Source organism: Palaemon carinicauda, chromosome 33 (genome assembly GCF_036898095.1).
Source record: "Palaemon carinicauda isolate YSFRI2023 chromosome 33, ASM3689809v2, whole genome shotgun sequence".
Lineage (NCBI taxonomy): Eukaryota > Metazoa > Arthropoda > Malacostraca > Decapoda > Palaemonidae > Palaemon > Palaemon carinicauda.
Genome location: NC_090757.1, coordinates 7075371 through 7096486, shown reverse-complemented (window position 1 = coordinate 7096486; position 21116 = coordinate 7075371). Strand labels below are relative to the sequence as shown.

Sequence of the window (21116 nt, the reverse complement as noted above, 5' to 3'; positions counted from 1 at the left end):
GATAGAATTAAGATCTGGAGAAATTATACTGAATTTACGTTTATCCATAATTTTTCGTGGTTCCCCTACCATCACACCCTTTACAGCTCTAACAAGTACTTCCCCCGCCCACCGGGAAAGGAAAGGAAATAGATAATGTACAAAAAGAAATAAATGAAATGAAATATCTTAAGAACAGTAACATCATTAAAATCTTTAAAACAAACAAGAGAAAGAGAAATAAGATAAAACAGTTTTAATTGATTGAAAAACAGTTCATAGGTTTAAAGGCTACTCATGAATGGCAGAGGCAAAGGACAGTGACATTGCCCAATCAAGCAGGATAATACCCTACAGACTGAACATATATACATATGAAAAGCGCCCAAACCCCCTCTCCACCAAAGCTAGGACCAAGGAGAGCCAGGCAATGGCTGCTGATTACTCAGCAGATGGACCTATAGGCTACACCAAACCACCCTTTCTTAGCTCACAAGGATGGTGAGGTTGCAGTGACCAAGGGAACTAACGAGTTTGCGTGGGACTCGAACCCCAGTCTGGCGTTTACTAGTAAAGGGACGTTACCACATCGGTCACCATAACCCTATGGTAGATATTGTTAAATTGTTTTTATCTAGATTTTAAACAGATGAATACTGTTATAATGTAACAGTAAGTTAAAAAGGCTGAAGTATGTCTCTCTTTAAAGTTTATATATGAAAGATCTATTATAATGTTGTTACTGTCCTTAAAATATTCTATATTAATTATTCATTACTTCTCCTGTAGTATAATTATTTCCTTATTCGCTTTTCTCACTAGGCTATTTTTCCCTGTTGGAGTCTTTGGTCTTATGGCATCCTGCTTTTCCAACTAGGGTTGTAGCTTAATTGATAATAATAATAATAATAATAATAATAATAATAATAATAATAATAATAATAATAAAAGTATATTTATTCGTGTTAAATTATATCCATATTGAAGTTTTAAAAACGGATATGTTGACGTAAAGGAGTGATATTACGGTCACCAACCCTAAAAGATAATAATAAAGTAGGGTAAAAAATTACGGTCGCCTGTATTTAACTGAAAAAAACTTAAAATATTTTATTTTTCCTTGTTTCCTTTCCTCACTGGGCTATTTTCCCTGTTGGGACCTCTGGGCTTCTAGCATATCCTGCTTTTCCAACTAGGGTTGTAGCTTGGCAATTAATAGTAAATAGTAAACGACCGAGAACAGTATATTTTTACAGAGAATTTCCGATTAAGATTATTGTTTTTTTTTAAGTGTTAACTACTTGTAATTACAGGTTTTTCCCGCGTATGTTGACGTGTAATTGAAGTTATATTCTATTATTATTATTATTATTATTATTATTATTATTTCTTGGTAAGCTACAACCCTAGGTGGAAAAGCAGGATGCTATAAGGCTAGGGACTTCAACGGGGAAAATAGCCCAGTGAGGAAAGGAAACATGCGAAAATAAAACATTTCAAAAGCAGACACAACATTAAAACAAATATTTCCTAAATACACTATAAACTATAAGATTATATAAATGTAATCTTAATGAAGTTAGGATTGATAGTTCTAGTTTCAAGAATGACAACAACTTGATTCCGAGATGTTTATTTCTTTAAAAAAAAAAAAAAAAATTACCACTGCTGCGAATTAACCAGACAGATGTACAGTTGGCTTCGTTAATTCCGGTACTGCATGTTAATAGGTAGTAGGTTGACTAGGGCACCAACTACCCGTTGAAATACTAACACTAGAGAGCTATTGGGTCCTTTGACTGGCCAGAAAGTACTACATTGGATCCATTTCTCTGGTTACGGTTAATTTTTCTTTAACCACGAATGAAAAAAAATGCAGGATTTCGTTATATTAGTGCACATACACACATATATCTATGAAATATATGCATACAAACACACGCACACACACACACACACTATATATATATATATATATATATATATATATATATGCGTGTGTTTGTACGCATATATTTCATAGATATATGTGTGAATGTGCACTAATATAATATATATATATATATATATATATATATATATATATATATATGTATATATATATATATATATATATATATCTATATATGTGTTTGTGTGTGTGTGTGTATATATATATAATATATATATATATATATATATATATATATATATATATATATATATATATATATATATACACGCATGCGACACCTAATAGGATAATTAACCTTTTAAAGCAATTATGGAAGACTTTCAAAAGGGATCCTGTAAATATATAATTATTACTATATATTCGATAGAAAAATTAATTTTACATTATTACTGTTTAATTATATTGGATTAAAAATAATAATGATAATTATTATTATTATTGTTTTTGTTATTATTATTATTATTATTATTATTATTATTATTATTATTATTATTATTATTATTATTTCTTAAGTTAACACCGTCTTCCGTCTGGAAAAGAGGCATAAATTTCACGGAGATCTGTTGTTGGAGTCTGTGACTCCAAAAAGTCTCAAGGAGACTGAAAAGTCTTCAGAATCCTTTTAAGACTCTTTCATTTTTTCAAACCAATGCTGATACGAACCTCTGAATAGTTATGACCACTATGTTCAAACAAGCATTCGGTGTGTGTGTGTGTGTGTGTGTGTGTGTGTGTGTGAATATGATCGGACAATTTGTTAGAGGAAAATACAACTGGCCTCAAAATGCAGCTTCAGTTATCCAAGAACGGAATGCTGCGTGCGAGGATATGACGTTGAACCTTCAGGGACAGCTGCGAACTCTCCAGGAGTCGTTATTAGTCTTCAAATGGTTTTCGTGTCTTCTCCCAGAGGCGCCGCGATTTGGAGACTGTCGTGCAGTCGCCTCTCAGGATGGATTCCTCGGTGGGTGGCTGCAGCGCTGTCCTTGGATTGGGGGCTTTTGGAAAGCTCGTGAGGAACTACGTGGGTGTGAACTTTATTTGCGACAAATGGAGGCAGAAGCTTTGAGATTCAACGACCAGTTGAAATCAAGATGGTTTGTAGGCAAACTTCTCCCCGAATTCGACATCGGAGCGAGGGAGGAAATCCTTTCTCATGGTAACAAGACAACTTACATCGGTTTGGCTGCTTCTGGTGCCATATTCGATGGAATAATATTTGCTATGAGGAGGGCTAAAGAAGGACAACTAAATGAATTGAGAAGAGTAATAAATGAGATGAATACAGAGAAAGAGAAGCAAGAAACTGACAGCTCAGAAAGAGCTGAAAATTGACTGCGCTGAAAAAGATCTTCAGATGAAGGAACAGGAGAAGAAACAGGAAATTCTAAGCAGGGAAATGGAAGAAATTAAGAAAATTCATAATGAGAAAATAGAAAAACTGCAAAACGACTGCTTCCAAAAAGATCTTCAGATGAAGGAACAGGAGAAGAAACAGGAAATTCTTTAAACGGGAATGGAGGAAATGGAAGAATTTAAGAAAATCCATAATAAGAAAATAGAAGAACTCGAAAATGACTGCGTCCAAAAAGATCTTCAGATAAAGGACCAAGAAAAGTTACTGGAAATTCTAAAAACTGAAAATGCTCTTCTGCATCTCCTTCGAGCTGAAGCGAATGCAGACTCCAGAAACCCTGTTGATACGGATATCATATTGGACTGCTGCCAAGCCATTGAGAAAGGTCTTCAAGGATGCAGAGCCTACATGCTACGAGGAAAGCACCTTCTCAAACTTGACCTTTTCGACGCTGCCATGAACGACTTCGAAGCTGTTAGAACGGTAAAGGGATCCGAGGAATGTTTGAACTTCATAGAAGATGCTAAGGCGCTAAAGAAGAAATGGGAAAACCAAAGCCATTATGATGTTTTGGGTGTGGGTCAGACGGCCACGAGGGCAGAAATTTTAAATGCCTTCAAAGGCTTGGCCTTAAAGTTACATCCGGACAGACACGGGGACAAACCCGAATTCATACAGGAGGCATTCGAGGAGAAGTTTAGAAAAATGGTTAATGCTAAAACTCTTCTGATGGATGAACAAAGCAGAAATGAATACGACGCAGAGATTCAACCACCATGCCCAAGGCAACAGCCAGGACAGAAGGACCAACGTCAGCAGTACCGTTACTGTTATAACCCAGCAAAAGCATACTATAATCACCGGAAGCAAAAGCATCGAAGTCCTCGAAAGCAAAAGAAAACAGTTTAAAGATATGTTCGCCGCATTTGGCAAATTTTTCACATGTAAATAAATAAAATCTTTCCTGAATTATAAAAAAAAGAGAAAATCTAAAAAATTATGCATGTGGAATTTATTTTTAGAATAAGTTTCAGTAGAGTTTTTGGGGAAATTATTAGTTTGTTTACTTTTGTAAGTAAACAAGTTTTTATGCAAGTGCCATTAGAAGGATCAGGTAGACAGAATATGAGAGGAGCGGAAAGGGACATTTTAATTAGGAAGAAATATCCTTTGATGCAGATGGTACAAGCTCTACATCATTTAGTAAAGAATTGACTTGGAAGGATCAAGTGGATGGACTATGAAAGATGGAGAGAAGGGCGATTTTTTTTTCCAGGGAGTGCTTAAGGGATGATTGACTCAACTACTCCGCTTGAAAGACGTGGAATAACCTAGAGGACTTGCTCTACAGAGGGGAAAATCTTGTCTTTTTCTAGTATGCTATGTTCCCTGGTGTAATCGTACAAGGGCTTCGTCAGGTGAACAAACGGTCAGATATCTAGATCTATTCTTTTGGATACTAACTCTCGGGTGGCTCTGATGGAATAATCTAGATGACTGGCTATGCAGAGGGGAGGTTCTTTTAGTATGCAGTCAGGTCCTAATAGTGGAACCAATGAAGTCAGGCTGGGGGAAGAAGCTGAATCCTTTGAGGAGAAGCAGGATGGGAAGAAACAGCAAAAGAGAAATTTTTAAAAATCGCCCCCCCCCCCTCAAAATAGAAAAACCACAAAATACATAAAAAAAAAACGGCAACAAGAGGAGGAGAGGCCGGAGGAGAAGCAGCAGTAGCATAACGATTAAAAAATCCCCCCCCCAAAAAAAAAAAAAAACCCTGAATTCCAAAAAATTATAAAATCTACAAAATTCAAAAAAAAAGAAAAAAAAGAAACAACAGCAACAAGAGAAGGAGAAGCAGGAGGAGAAGCAGCAGCAACAAAAGCAGGAGGAGAAGCAGCAGCAGCAAAAAAAAAAAAACTAAATAAATAAATAAATGAAAACTATAAAATCCCCCCCAAAAAATAAAAAAGGATAAAATCTCCCCAAAATATAAAACCTTTAAAGTCCAAAAGAAAAAAAAAGAAGCAGCTGCAACAAGAGGAGGAGAAGCAGGAGGTGAATCAGAAGCAGAAATAAATTATAAATCTAAAAAGATAAAAAAAAAAACATAGAATCTACAAAAAATATAAAATCTTTAAAATAAAAAAAAATAAAAAATCTACAAAATCAGAAAAAAAGGAAGCAGCAGAAACAAGAAGAGGAGGAGAAACAGCAGCAACGAAAAATAAAAAGAAAGAGGAACTTAATTTTTTTTTTTTTTTTTTTTTTGAGAAGGAAATATCCTTGGATGCATAGGTACAAGCCTGCATCATTGGATAAAGTACGGACTCAGTTGGGAGGATCGAGTGGGTGGGCTATGGAAGATGAAGATTAAAGGGAATATTTTTTGTTTTATTGAGGAGGAAATACTGGAATCTTTAGCATGCTCTATCTTGTAATTTGCATTACTTTCTCAAAAACTCTCAACAATCAATTTCTGTCTTCATCTCCTTTTCATAGTATTCCAAGTACCATTTGATATATACATATATATATATATATATATATATATATATATATATATATATATATATGTGTATATATATATATATATATATATATATATATATGTATGTATATATATATGTATATGTGTATATATATATATATATATATATGTATATATATATATATATATATATTATATATATATATATATATATATACATATATATATATATATATGTATATGTATGTATATGTATATGTATGTATGTATATATATTTATATATATATATATATATATTTAATGAGAGAGAGAGAGAGAGAGAGAGAGAGAGAGAGAGAGAGAGAGAGAGAGAGAGAGAGAGAGAGAGAGAGAGAGAGAGAGAGAGAACTCCTAGCTTGTGTTTACGAAAGATTTTTCAGTCGGGTCATGATATATTTCCAAATTAAACATCGATCTTTTTTTGTCAACAAATTGTTTGTGAGAATGGCATAGCAAATAACACAACAAATATGCCATATAATTATAAGTTAGAATAATTATAATGTTAGAATTAAGATGTGGAGAAATTATACTGAATTTACGTTCATCCATAATTTATCGTGGTTCCCCTACCATCACACCCCTTACAGCTCTAACAAGTACTTCCCCGGCCCACCGTCGTCCTCCCTCCGCCCGTTACCCCCCCCCCCCCCCCACAACCAAACTCTTCTACACCTGAAATTCTGGAATCTATAGATATTGGGGGTGACAGAGCGGGACTGGAGACGACAGGACATTTGCTTTTGACTGTACATTACATACGCAACAGTACTCGTACTGATAAACATATATACATACATACAGACAGACAGACAATGTTTCGTTTGAGAACATTACTTACAAATCGTAAATCTTTTTTTTTAATTATCTAGAAAACTAAATGAAAAAATTGAAAGAGTTGACATTGAAGGATCCTAACTTTTTTTTTTTTTTTTTTTTTGATGAGGCGCATTCGCACCAACTCGCAGCGGTGCCCTTTTAGCTCGGAAAAGTTTCCTGCTATCTGATTGGTTAGAATTATCTTCTATAACCAATCAGCGAGCAGGAAACTTTTCCGAGCTAAAAGGGCACCCCTGCAAGTCGGTGTAAATCTGCCTCACTAAAAAGAATTGACCATACCTTTTTTTCTATGTAGCATCGGATTATAAAGTCCTTTTCCTTCAGTGGAGCTATTATTTATCTTAACAACCATGAAAGTTTTTTTTTAATCATATAAGGAATGTTCGTTAACTCTTTCTTGGAGTCTCATAGCCTGAAACTTGCAACAGGCCTTTAGGAGTCAGGTGCAAACGGCAGTGTGTCACAACACTACCGATAGCCAATGGAATGATTGATTATTTCACACCTGTGTCCTGTCTCCAATAGTTCACTCTTGAATAAGAAGACTTGGACTAAACATAACTCAAGGTGACACACACGCATCCCACATATGGGTACTCTAAAATCCTTTAGAAATAAGGGTCCCATAGTCTTTTACAAATGTTAGGGTTAACTGTCTAAAGGTTTAAAGGTCGTTCTTGAGTGGCAGAGTCAAAGGACAGTGGCAAATCCCTAGGCCTAGGGCCCAGAGACTGACCGCACACACACTCACACTCACACACACACACACACACACACACACACATATATATATATATATATATATATATATATATATATATATATATATATATATATATATATATATACTGTATATATGATCAACACCCAAGCCACCTCTCCACCCAAGCTAGGACCAGAGAAGGCCAGGCAATGGCTTCTCAGGACTCAGCAGGTGGACCTATAGGCTCCACCAAAGCCCCCCCCCCCCATCCATATCTCACAAGGATGGGGAGACTACATACACTACAAGAAACTATCGAGTTAAAGAGGGGCTCGAACCCCAGTCCAGGAGATCGTCAGGTAGTGCCTTTTTCAATAAGCTACCACAACGGGATTAATCAAGTAGGCTCAGTTGATCTAGTTCCTGGACAGCTGGTTCCAAATATTCGTTCAGGTCGGATCGTCGAGCACCAAGTACCCAGAGGCCCTGTTCTCGTTTGCCGTCCTCGCTGTAATGAAAATAAAAACAATACTTGCTGATATTTACATTGATGTCGTCCATTGGAAATATGCATTAAAGGTATTGAAAATATTTTGGATTTAATCCTCTTGTGGTTATTGAAAATAAAACATGAATTAAGTACCTTGGTTGTAGAGCAGTGTTGCTACTTATGATTCTTACTATTACTAATATCTCTCTCTCTCTCTCTCTCTCTCTCTCTCTCTCTCTCTCTCTCTCTCTCTCTCTCTCTCTCTCTATATATATATATATATATATATATATATATATATATATATGTATGTATATGTGTGTACTGTATGTGTGTGTTGTGTGTGTACACAGTATTGTGTTCGATTATTTATGTGATGTTTAAGAATCTTATTTCACAAAACCTTCTGTTACCTTCTTAATCGTTGACTACAAGCGTGTGTGAGTATATATATATATATATATATATATATATATATATATATATATATATATATATATATATATATAAAATATACAGTACTATGTTCCAGTATGCATACATTTCATAAAAATCGTATCTCAAGTCAAAATGTTGTCTGTAAAATCCACCTAAGATATAGGATATTATCAGAAAAAAAAAATATATTAACCTGTCATGACTTACATATAAACAATATAGATTATCACCTTTTCATTAATCTTATTTATTCTTTACAAAACGATTTCTCTTACAGAACACAGCGAATTTATCCATGCAAATTCATTATTATTTTATCCTAAGTTTGGAAGAGGACCTAAGCTCGTTTCACATGGGCGGATTTTTTTCCGTACGGAAATATTTCCGCTTGTTAGGAGACATGTCTTCACAAGAGAGGATTTTCCCCGAGGGGACTTAGTTTCTATAAGGCGCTACACTGGGTCTAAAGCCCTGTCCACACGATCGAGCATGCCCGACGGGCAAACAGTGATACCAGACCACAATAGTTAGTAAGAATGAGGGTTAATGACGTCAGAAGCGGGAAAACCACAGACAGGGATCTGGCATCATACAGTGTTGCCAGATCCCTGCATTAGTTTTCCCACTTCTGACGTCATCAACCCTCATTTTCACTAACTACTGTGGCCTGGAATCACTGTTTGCCCGTCGGGCATGCTCGATCGTGTGGACAGGGCTTAAGGGGATTATCAGTGCACGCCGCTACTAAATCATGCCGCTTGGAAATTCCACCGCTTGGAAATTCTACCGATCGGAAATTTTACCACTCGAAAATCTAACGATCGGAAATTTTACTGCTCGGAAATTCTACCGCTCGGAAATTTTACCGATCGAAATTTCTACCGATGGGAAATTCTCCCGCCCGGAAATTCTCCCGCCCGGAAATTCTACTGCCTGGAAATTCTACCGCCCGGAAATTTTACCGCTCGGAAATTCTACCGCCAGGAAATAATATTGCTCGGAAATTCTGTTGAGCGGGTAGCGTGTAAAGTGCCTCCTTGATCTTCACTAATTTATAATCCGCTTGGACAAAACCGCGCGACATCAATCCGCTCATGTGAAGCAAGCCTTAAACCAAATGACTCACTCGGAAACATAAGTCAGAGGAGCTAATGTGTCAAACCAGGAGCTGATCTTCGTCGTGATTTCCATGTCCGGAACAGTTTTGGTCATCATACAAGATTTCTCACGGGTCACACCTGTAATAGATATTCAATATTATTTGTTAAAAAGTGAAAATGATTGATGTTTAACACTTAACCTAATTGAAGGTATTAGCGAAAACATAGTTCATTTTTATTCTTTAAAGTTTGAATAATTTCTTCTTTGAGTTAAAAGCTTTTCCATAGTATTTTTTAATATATGATTTCTTTTTAATCTCAAGTTATATTTCATTTTTATTTTTATCGTGATGCAATGATTTTTATTACATTTTAAGTCATCCTTTTCTCTTCATGAGTTGATATAACAACTGTTTAATCTTAAGTCCATTTTATTAATTAGTTTTTCCTACATAGATTTTTTAATTTGTTCCGATTCCTTTTATTTCATAAAGAACATTTTCTATTGTATTTTCAGATGTTTTTATTTTTCGTCTTTGATTTTGGCCTTGAGAATAAGGTTTTATTCTCGAAAGCTCGTAAATAGAGCAATGTAAATTGTCATAAAAATTTAATTATATATATATATATATATATCTATATATATATATATATATATATATATATATATATATATATATGTATATCTATCTATCTATCTATCTATATATATATATATATATATATATAGATATATATATATATATATATATGTATATATGTATATACAGTACATATATATATATATATATATATATATATATATATATATATATATATATATATATATGGGTCCCTAGAGATTGCAAAAGAAGCAGGGAAAGGAAGAGAAGACGATGGATTAACGAACTAACTAAGAATGTTTTCGGGGTGTGGACTGACATAGAAAGACCATAAACAGACGCAAGCGGAAGAACATGGCTGAGGCCTTTGTTCTGCCTTGGACTGGTAAAAGCTGATAATATATAGATATGTATATTATATATATAAATATATATATATATATATATATATATATATATATATATATATATATATATATATGTGTGTGTGTCTGTGTGTGTAATGATAAATTTTGCACATTTAGATGTGTTTTTCATAATCAAATGAGCAGAGCTATTATCGTAGAGTTGATTTTCCCCTTGGGTCTCTTATCCCGAGGTGTAGAGAGGATCAGGTTATATGGTATGTCACTGTCGGGCCAGTTTCTCGGACTGGGGTTCAATTTCCCGGCTGACCAGAAGCTATTATCTTTGAGTTGATTTCCGATTACTATGAGATTCAGGGCCTCTGTAACACGGTTTTTTCGCAATAACTTTTTTTCTATGAATTTCATAAATATAACGCTTATTTAGAATGCACATTATATCTACACATAAATTTTGACTATATTCTGCATTACGTAGGTTGAATAAATTTGGTACTTTATTAAGTAAAAGTGACGATTTTTGAAGACGGGCCAACTTACTCAGAGAAAAGGTTTCGAACGCACTCGTTACGTAACTTATGACGGCATTTCTTCTCTCTTTCTCGATCGATGATTGGTTATACGTAACGAAGGCTATACCTCTGCCAACAATAACACAAAAGTGTAAATAAAAGCAAAGCAGTACACCTTTATGAACTCTGAAACCTCTCCACTGAGAATTGTCCTAATGAACAAACGAACAAAATATGTTAATAAATACAAAAACACTTCTAATCGAAGTGTTTTTGTATTTATTAACATATTTGTCTAACTCCCAAAATAAGTTTCCTAAGAAATTACAGTCTACTTTATAGCTCACAATCAGACTGACAAGGTGTAGGGAATAGTTGGTAATTTTCAAAAACGTAGTAGACAAGCTTGATTTGATAACTGCTATATCCAATGTCAAGCAATTTTTATTTATTGTCTATCTACCGATCTATTTACTGTAAAAAAAAAAAAAAAATAGCCGGTACTGTATTTTGCTTTAAACTTTCACCAATAATTATCGTCAGAATGATGACTTCATGAGGCTCCACCCACTTTAGCCTCGTTATAATTCTGGATAACACTGAAGACTATCATGGGCATTGTTGGATCAGAAAATTAAAATTCTGGCTATAAAATCTTATTTCTCGAGTAGTTGTAAGAAGTGCTAAATGATCCTCAAGGATCCCAGCAGTTGGCCTAAACGTTTAATTCATGTATACTACTGTTGCGGCAATACTGCTACAGTAGTATTACTACGCTAGCACAGATACCCCACCCACATTTATGTATCGTTCCGCCATTCATAAAGTCTGTGTCATTTTTTTTCACTGTGCAATAAGCCATGGCCTCCTCAGAATTTAAGTTTTATATTAGATGATAGGCTATTTCATTAAGCTGACAAATTTATGGCAACTGGGTATGTTATTGCCGATGTTGAAGCTAAAGATAAAGTTTGGTATCATTCCTTCATTGCATTATCATCTTTACTACTATTTGTTTTGCTACATGTAGTAATTATTTTAAAGGATAAATGAATTATGTTCACTTTACTCCTATAAATTCCCATAAGATGTACAAATAAAACTCCTAAAACTATTCATGATTTATTTACAAAATGCAGTCATGCCCAAAACATAGCCAACACGGTCGTACGGCCTAAGAAGAAGAAAAAAAAAATGATATCGGATGATCCGTTGGTCTGATGGAGAGTTTATCACAAAATTCTCATTTTAACAAAAATAGTTATATCAAGACTGTTTACATACAATCTCTCTCTCTCTCTCTCTCTCTCTCTCTCTCTCTCTCTCTCTCTCTCTCTCTCTCTCTCTCTCTCTTGGTGGCATAGTGAATAGTTAATGGAAATGTTCAAAAGCCTGAGTGACATTACAAGTATTATAATCATATTACGCTAAATACAAATCAGAGCATAAACATTGGATTTAAACTAGAAACTGAATAATTACCTATTCAGGCTATAGTAAATATGGCCATGGAATTTCTCTTGACTGTATAAAGTTGCAAGTCGTAAGATAAATGCAGTTTTGCAACCACAGGGGCAATTCCAAATCCTGCTAGCCATTCTTGACTGTTATGGGTTCCAGAGCCGATGGAAGAAGGTGAATGGGTGTCCGGTGGATGGGCGGGGCAAAATTTTGTCAAAAGGTGTTTACATTGCTTACGTAATGAATGTTTTCGACTCTTGGCTCGTTATCACTGGCCATGGCGTCGGCTAGATCATTTTTACTCTATAAAAATTAAAACTATCGGGTTTAGGTTATTGAAAATGCTGACAAAATTTGTGTGTGGTTGTAAAATATACATATGTCAACTTTCAGCTACATCCGATGCCTTGATAAGGAGCAAAGTCCAAAAAACTGTGTTACAGAGGCCCTGAATCTCATAGTAGGTCTCTGATCCCGATGTATAGAGAGAATCCAGATATTAAGGTAGTATAATATATGGCTTATTTGTGTATATATACATATATATATATAACGGATTTTGAGCGAAGCGAAAAATCTATTTTTGGGTGAGATAGCCATGGCGTCCTGATGGAAGGTTCCTTTTTGGTAGCTTCCTTGGGTAAATAACTACTAAGATATTCCCAGAGAATTTAACCACAGGTTATCACAGAATTCTAACTTCTGGAGCGAGTATCCTAAAGGTTTCCCTTTAAGACATCGTATATCAACAGGGGACGCATGTATTAACGCGCCACATAGCTATCTACACCCCGAACAGAGTTAATGCTTCGGTGTGTAAGGGCTGAGAATAGCTGGGAGCCGTTCCATAGCTAATCTCATTCGTGGCTACTTCTGGTACTCGAGACGTAAACAAACGGGCGCCATTGCTTAAATGACGTCACGTCCGTCTTCATCCTGAAGCCAGTTGCTTGCCCATCACCATGATACAGCAGAGCAGGGTGGGACCTAAAAACTGGACGAAGTAGCAGGGAGGGTCCATCAGGACGCCATGGCTATCTCACCCAAAAATAGATTTTTCGCTTCGCTCAAAATCCGTTTTTTGGGCTCAAGCCATGGCGTCCTGATGGAAGAATACCAGAGAATCAATGTATCGTGGTAGATTTTCCCCTATTAGTAAGTGCCAAGGCATTGACAAAATAGCATAGTAATCTTGGTAAAGAACCGTAGGGAAGAATCATCCTGCCCCCCTTGGCAGTGAAGTTCCCACGGGCCATGCCGACGTCAAAGTGGTATTGAAGGGCTATTCACCCTGATAGAAGAACTTGAAGAACTTGGAGACGAAGCTGAATGTTTGGCATTCGTATAGGAACATTCTGAAAAGCAGACCAGTGGTGGTTGGGCACTGTGTGCTGAGAAGGGTGATTCATCTCCAGGGTATGAAGAGTAAGTATTCGTATTGGAACATTACATAATCAGAGTGAATATAAATTAAGAGTTAGTATCTTAATTTCTCCATAACCATAAGGAAAAAAGGGGATAATAAAACTATGACAGGCATGTATTTCATAGTAAGTAGGAGCTGATTGAGACGCACAGGTAATAAAATAGAAATTTTATTTCACAGATGCAGAAATTAAATGAATTGCAGCAATAAGTAAAGTTCATTTACAGTAAATATAATGTACATAGTAATAAAGACTTGCTCTTGAATCTGAAAAGGAATTTCAAGTTTATTAGTAGGCACTCGTTCTCGAGGAACGTAAGTCTTTGATTAAAAACACATCATGCTCAGGGCATGCGGCACTTGTGTGACAACTATGACATTTCACCTGGGATAAGAACAGTTATAAAAGCACTAAGTGTTTTCGACATCACTATGTATCGCTCGAGGGTCAACATAGGCACCCGAAGAGTTAGAGTCCCAAGTAACTCACTGTTCTATGCAGAGTTAGGTGCAGGTTTCATAACACTACCTGCGGCTACCACAAAATGTTTGACTTTGTGCACTTGTTTCGCATAATGTTTAAAGAAAACGCGCGAGGACTTCCAGCCTGTGAAGTTTTTAAGGCTTTCAAAGTCCATACTCTGAAAGAAATTCAGAGATGATGCAACTTTCCTAGGATCATGACCGGCGGGTGTACTGTCAGGATCCGCTCTGCGAATGAAGTAGGTGATTTTCGCTCTTAATTGTTTCAGTGACAGGTCGCTGCCCGATGTTTCTCCTTTGAAGAGTTGGCCTCCACCAAAGTTCGAAGTTCTGCGAAGATAGACCTTGAGGCTCTCTACTGGGCATAAAGAGACATCTTCCTTCAGGGGGCATATTCTCCAGGGGCCCCATCTTTTGGTGGGTAATTCATTTTTGGCGAGAAACGTCGGATCAGGGGAGAGGGTAACGTCTCCTGTATCGGTAAACAGGATGTGTCCTTCCTCTCTTGATAATGCCACTATTTCGCTGACTCGAGCTCCCGAAGCGAGAGCAAAGAGAAATATAACTTTCTGAGTCAGATCCTTGAGAGGGCATGAATCATTATCCAAGTTGGAGGCGAAATGGAGCACCTTGTCTAATGACCAGGAGATCGGTTTCGGTGGGGGTGCTGGGCGTAGGCGAGCACATGCTTTCGGTAGTTTATTGAAGATGTCGCTGGACAGATCAATTTGGAAGGCATACAGAATTGGTCTGGTCAAGGCCGATTTGCAGGTTGAAATCGTATTGGCTGCTAATCCCTGTCCATGAAGGTGAATAAAGAAGGACATGCAGAAATCAATTGTGATTTCCTTAGGATTTTTTGTCTTGACGAAGGAGACCCATTTCCTCCAGGATGATTCGTATTGCCGTCTTGTGGATTCGGTCTTGTATTCCTCTAGGAAGTCCAGACTTTTCTTCGAGATCCCAAACCTCTTCTTTGCGGCTAGGGAGAGAAAATCATGAGATGAAGGTCCTTGATTTTCGATGATGAAGCGAAGACAGTCGACTTCTGTACTTGTTGGGAGAGAACTGGGCCCGGGAGAGGGATCAGCTTGGGCTGCAGCTCCAGGACCAGGGGGTACCAGTTGCTCCGGGGCCACTTGGGAGCCACTAGGGCCGCTGTCCCTTTGAAGGTTCTCAGTTTGGAGAGGACTTTCAGCAGAAGGTTGGTGGGAGGGAACAGGTAGATCTTGGACCATCTGTTCCAGTCCAGTGACATGGCATCCACTGCTTCTGCCTTGGGGTCCTCGTACGGGGCCACATACCGAGGAAGTTGATTGTTGTCGCTCGTTGCGAAGAGATCTATCTGAAGTTCTGGGACTTGGTGAGAGATGAAGGAGAATGATCTTGCGTCTAGAGACCATTCCGACTCTATCGGGTTTGTTCGAGATAGAGCATCCGCTGTCACGTTGCGGAATCCTTGTAGGTGAACTGCAGACAGGTGCCACTTCTTCTTCTCTGCCAGACGGAAGATTGGGAGAAGCACCTGATTTATCTGGGGCGATCTTGAGCCTTGGCGATTGAGACAACGAACTACCACCGAGTTGTCTAGGGTTAGACGAATGTGGATCGAGGGAGGCGGGGATAATTTCTTCAGAGTTAGAAGGACCGCCATGGCCTCCAAGATGTTTATGTGGAACGTCTTGAACAGGGGAGACCAGGTGCCTTGAGCCTGTTTTTGGTGGGAGTGACCTCCCCAACCCTCCAGCGAAGCGTCCGTGTGGATGTTGAGTGATGGAGGAGGGTGTTGAAGAGGAATAGACCTTTTCAGGGCCTTTGCTTCCGACCACGGCTTGAGGAGAAGTCGAAGTCTGTTTGGGAGCCGTCTCTTGAGGTCTCTTCGAGCGATGGATGCAGAACGTCTCCAGACTCCCGCGACATCCTTTAGCTGTGCACGAAGCACTGGGTTTGTTACTGAGGCGAACTGTAGAGAGCCTAGAACTCGTTCCTGCTGGCGTCTTGAAATTCGTTTGGATTTCAGTAGTCGCTTGACAGACCCTGCTATTTCCTTCCTTTTCTTCTGGGGGATGGAAAGGCGGTGTGACTGAAGGTTCCATTGGATTCCTAACCACTGGAACTTCTGAGCTGGAGAGAGGCGAGATTTCTTCTCGTTGATCTTGAATCCCAGGTGTTCTAGGTACTGGGTGACTTTGTTGCAAGATTTTACACAATCTTCGGGCGATGGAGCCCAGACTAGCCAGTCGTCGAGGTAGGCCATCACCTGGACGTTTCGGAGGCGGAGCTGTTGTACTATGGCGTCCGCCAGCTTTGTGAAGATCCGAGGGGCCACATTGAGGCCGAAGGGCATGGCCCGGAAGGCGTAGCTTTTCCTTTGGAGTCGAAATCCTAGGTAGGAGGAAGCGTGATGGTTCATTGGAACGTGCCAGTAGGCATCCGCCAGGTCTATGGAGACCGTGTAGGAACCTCGAGGCAGAAGGGTCCTTATTTGTTGAAGAGTCAGCATCTTGAACTTGTCGTTCGCTATGAACTTGTTGAGGGGGGATAAGTCCAGAATGACTCTGAGTTTGTCGGAGTCTTTCTTGGGGACACAAAACAGTCTTCCTTGGAACCTGGTGGACTTTACCTTCCTTATCACCTTCTTGTTCAAGAGATCTAGGACATATTCTTCCAGAAGGGGGGTTGATTGTTGGAAGAACTGCTGGAATGTTGGGGGTGGTTGAGTCCAACTCCAGCCTAGACCCTTCTTGACGATGCTGTGTGCCCAGGGATCGAAGGTCCAACGATCCTGGAATTGGCGGAGTCTTCCTCCCACCGGAAGCACTGCATTGCTTCTGGTGTCCCGAGGGCTTGCTGCCTCGGCCGCTAGCTCCCTTTCCTCCTCTGCCTCTGGAGGGACGGCGAGACGCGTCTCTGCCTGCACCTCTGTTTGAGCCTCTACCTTTGGGACGAAAGGTAGTCGTCTGTTGCTCGAAAGCAGGGGTGAAGACCGGTGACTGTGACAACACCGGTTGGGTGACCAATTGAAAGGTCTGTTGTGGCTGAGCTGCCACTTGGGAGGTAGCGGGTCCCGGAAACTGACGTCTTGGTTGACGTTGCTGGGGTTTCTGTTTTGAGGATTTCCTCTTAGGTTGAGGTCCGTCGTCCTGAGAGGGTTTCCTCTTCCTTGACATGCCCCACTTGTGGAGAAGGTTCCTATTCTCCGTGGCGGCTTTGTCGGTGATTTCCTTCACAAGGTCAGAAGGAAAGAGGTGTTTGCCCCAGATGTTGGAGGAAATCAGCCTCAGGGGTTCGTGTTTCACAGTGGCACCTGCGAACACGAATTCACGACAGGCTCTCCGAGCCTTCATGAAGTGGTACAAGTCCTTCATCAGGGTTGCCATGTGGGATTTGGAAAGTACCATGTAGTGGTCTGGTACTCTGGTGTCACAGGCCATAATTTCAAGTTGGACTTGGTGGGACATGGATGCTGCGAGCCTCTCTTTCGTATCTTGTTCCCGACGAAGGAGGTGATCGTTGAGCTTCGGGAGGTCTTCGTTAAACTGACGTCCAGCGACGTCAGGATCTAGCTTTCCCACGACGAACGTATGCTGGATGTCCTTCCAGTGTCGAGCGTCAGGGGGAGTAACTATGGAGAAGGGTCTGCACTCCTCCAGTGCAGGGCAGGCTTTCCCCTCTTCCACAGCTTTAAGGCACGCAGCGAAGGCCTTTTCCAAGAATGGAAGTACCGCATTTTCAGGTGCGACATAAGTAGGGTGCTTCTTGCTCAGGGCCGGAAGCTTAGAGCAGGTAAAACCCCTACTCTTGAACGTGTTGGCTAGCATAGCCTGGGCCTTCGCGAGATCGAACACTATCTCTTCCTTCGGTTCGGTCTCTTCTTTAGAGGCAGGTTCAGAGCGAAGTCGGACGTAACAGTCCGGGTAGGCCTCGAAGTTTGGGAAGAACTCCACGTCTTCCAAAGGGACCGTGCCGATCTTGTCGCTGACGAAGATCCTGCCGGTCGCGATAACCATATGCTCAGCATACCTCCATGGGTTGGCATGTGAGCAAGCGGGGAGATCCTTAACCGAAATCCTCTTCGGTTCTCTGGATCCCATCATGGACCTGATGAACTCCTGATTCTCCTTTAACCTGTCGTCCATGACGGCTCTAATCAACCGGATCATTTCTTGAGTGGATGAAGAGGGATCCGGGGTCGTGGAGGTAGACGGGATAGACACTTCCGTCGGTGTAGGAGTAGGGGCGGAGATGGAAGGAGGAGCGACCTCTTGCTCCGACTCGGCGTATTCCACCTGGTCTTCGTCATCTTCAGCTCCTTGAGCCATAAGGGTCTTCTCCGTGTCTTCCGAGACATCCGACATATGTTCGTCATCTTCGGAATCCAGGCGGCACTCGTGCATGGACTGGGCCATGACAACATCAGGTTCCACTGTAATTTGGACAGTGGGGATCACATCCTTGGGTACCACTGAATCAGGGGAGGCCTTAGGGAACAGGAGTGACCTCATTTCTTCAGTGGCCAGGTACGGTCCGGTGGCATTCTTCTGGAAGCCACGCACCCACTTGCGTAGCTTCTCCCGAGAAGTGTCCCTGACCTCCGCTGAGGGAGGGTTATGGAAGGCATCAACTAGGTGAGCCTGGCAGACCGTACAATTCAGTGGGTCCCAGAATTTCAGATCCCCTTTCTTGTTAGCACAAGGGGCGTGAGTCCTGCAAGCCGTATGCCCGTAGAAGTGCGGGCGTTTCACAGCGCAGAAGTCGAAGTCACACTTCATCTGCTCCTCCTGTGGAAGAAAGAGAAAATGAGTATGGGGGGAGTCATAAGAGTGGTTCTTAAGCTAAGTTAAGATTAATCATTAATTTTAACTTAATGAAAGGGTGTGATGCATAGAGATTGAAGTAGTAAAGAAAACATACTCCATGCATCCCGCCCGGCTGGCTACCGCAAGCTTTATCCCTGGATAATCCGAGATGGCCGAAGGCACAGGATAGTATTCCTTAAAATTCCACAGGGCAATGGAATTCCATGGAAAAAACCAAGGATAAGTTTGGGACCGAGATCACTCAGTCCCAAATTAGGGGGCTAACAGGTCCCTTAGGGTAACTGCTTCCGGCAACCAGCCGCGCTAAGATGCACGCAGCATGCTGGAATTTTGAAGAATGCAAAGAGACAGCATGATTACTAATAGAACAGTATCAAGGCACTGATCTAAAGAGTGTAAACAGGCCATCTGTTTGCAGTGTAGGGCTATCAGTATACAAGTGATAGCTAGTAGAAGGGGGTGCAAGTAGTCTTGACGCCTCCGGGAGGTTCCGGCACGCTGGAGGCCGCTCCAGCAGAGTTTCTGGCATTAGAACAGACAATATGTAAGTCAAGAGTAATACCAGGGTGGCGGCCGCCGGCACAACGGCGGCACGCCGGCAGAGGAGCGGCGGCTCCGGCAGTCGGAGGATGCCGGATTGGTGACTGGGACAAGGATGGTTATAGCTGAACCAGGTTGCCGGCAGTGGATGCCGGCACTCCGGTGGCCGACCAGCAGGCGGACGGCGAAGCTAGGAGGAAGGAGGAGAGCCATCGGCGGTCGACAGTCCCCCGGCAAGCGGGGGGGCTGGCGGCATGAGGGTAGGGGAGAGTCACTAAGGTAGGAGGCGGGTATCGCCGACAGTGGAGGCGGCAAGGGACCGGCACCCGGATAGTGAGAGAGACAGGGGGAGGGATGTAAGAAGTCCAGTCATGGACTCCCAGACATCCCCCCCTGAGAGGGTGTACCCATGATAGAGGCAGGCTCTATCACCCAGGAGCAGGGGTCACAGAGGACCGGGAGCTAGGGTAGCCCAAGGGAGGGCTAGGGGACACCCAAAGAGGGGGGAGACCTCCACATGCAGAACACATCCAGTGGCTAACCCCATAGGACACTATGAAGGGTATATGTACCAGAGCGGACTGCACATGGAAGCTCAAGGTAGCCCTATCACTCCACCCTAAGGAGGAGTTGTAGGACAGGGGACAGATGGGTATAGACTAACCTAAGTGTAGGCTAGGCTATACAAGAGATAGGTGGGGAGGGGAGAAGAGAAGAGTCTTCCAAGGAAGGGGTTCTGTACCAGAGCGGCCACTAGGGAAAGGGAGGACACTCCCTAACCTAAGATAAGGCAGCCAGGCTGAAACGGTGCATGGGTACAGTTTCAGCAGGGGACAGAGTAACCTTCCAAAACCTAACCTAGAGCAGGGCTAAGAGCCCTGAACTAGGAAAGATAGAAGACATATCGCTATCGCAGGACAGTCATAGACTATTCCTAGCCATAGAGGAAGGGCTAGCCTTTCCTCACTCTCAGACGCAACCCTAAGGGGGGTTCATTCCCTTAGGGAGGACTGAGAGGCGATAAATACTCCATTAGACACTTGATCCCTCTACTTAGAAAGGGAATCAAGGCTAAACAGAGGGAATACCAAGGCAGGGGATGAAGGAAGCATATAGGGGTCCTACAAGTAGGTTAGGTTAGGAAGGGACACTAACTAACCTACCCCTATATGGTCCCTGAAGGCGAAAAAACACTTGCATCACGGTCGAAAGTATTGTAAAATAATGCCACTATCTTCATAACTTAGCCTAGGATCACTAATAAAATCATGCATGAACACTTATATATAGGCGCTCTGGCCTGGGGGCTATAGTAGCCGACTGGTATGAGGTCAATCGATGACCGATAAAAAGCGTCGAAACACGATATAAAAGTTCCTAGCTATGAAGACTAAATAAACTAATGTAATCGATTAGTAAATAAGGCCGGAAGCGTTGTTGTGGCTAACTAAATAAGGCATGCATAACAACAACGACGCCATAAAATGGCGGGTCCGGTAGAGGCACAGCTCTGCCACA

The 21116-nt window shown here is 40.7% G+C and overlaps 2 protein-coding genes across 2 annotated transcripts in view; one reads left to right on the top strand and one right to left on the bottom strand.

Moving 5' to 3' along the window:
* The first annotated feature begins 3449 nt into the window (after positions 1-3449).
* Positions 3450-4199, top strand: LOC137626033 (dnaJ homolog subfamily C member 7-like). Its single transcript, XM_068357117.1, has one exon. It carries the CDS (start codon positions 3450-3452, stop codon positions 4197-4199), a length of 750 nt encoding a protein of 249 aa, XP_068213218.1.
* A 3529-nt stretch (positions 4200-7728) lies between these two features.
* LOC137625834 (protein phosphatase 1 regulatory subunit 36-like) overlaps positions 7729-21116 on the bottom strand; it is a 22077-nt gene continuing 8689 nt past the window's right edge. Inside the window, exons 6-7 of the mRNA XM_068356726.1 lie at positions 9416-9527; positions 7729-7869 (exon numbers count right to left, since the gene is read on the bottom strand). Coding sequence (XP_068212827.1) covers positions 7755-7869; positions 9416-9527 — 227 coding nt within the window. The 3' untranslated portion in view covers positions 7729-7754. The remainder of the gene's footprint in view (positions 7870-9415; positions 9528-21116) is intronic.

Bases quoted from the DNA above. Each gene is read 5' to 3' on its own strand.
- LOC137626033 (XM_068357117.1), top strand. From the start codon at position 3,450: ATGGAGGAAATGGAAGAATTTAAGAAAATCCATAATAAGAAAATAGAA.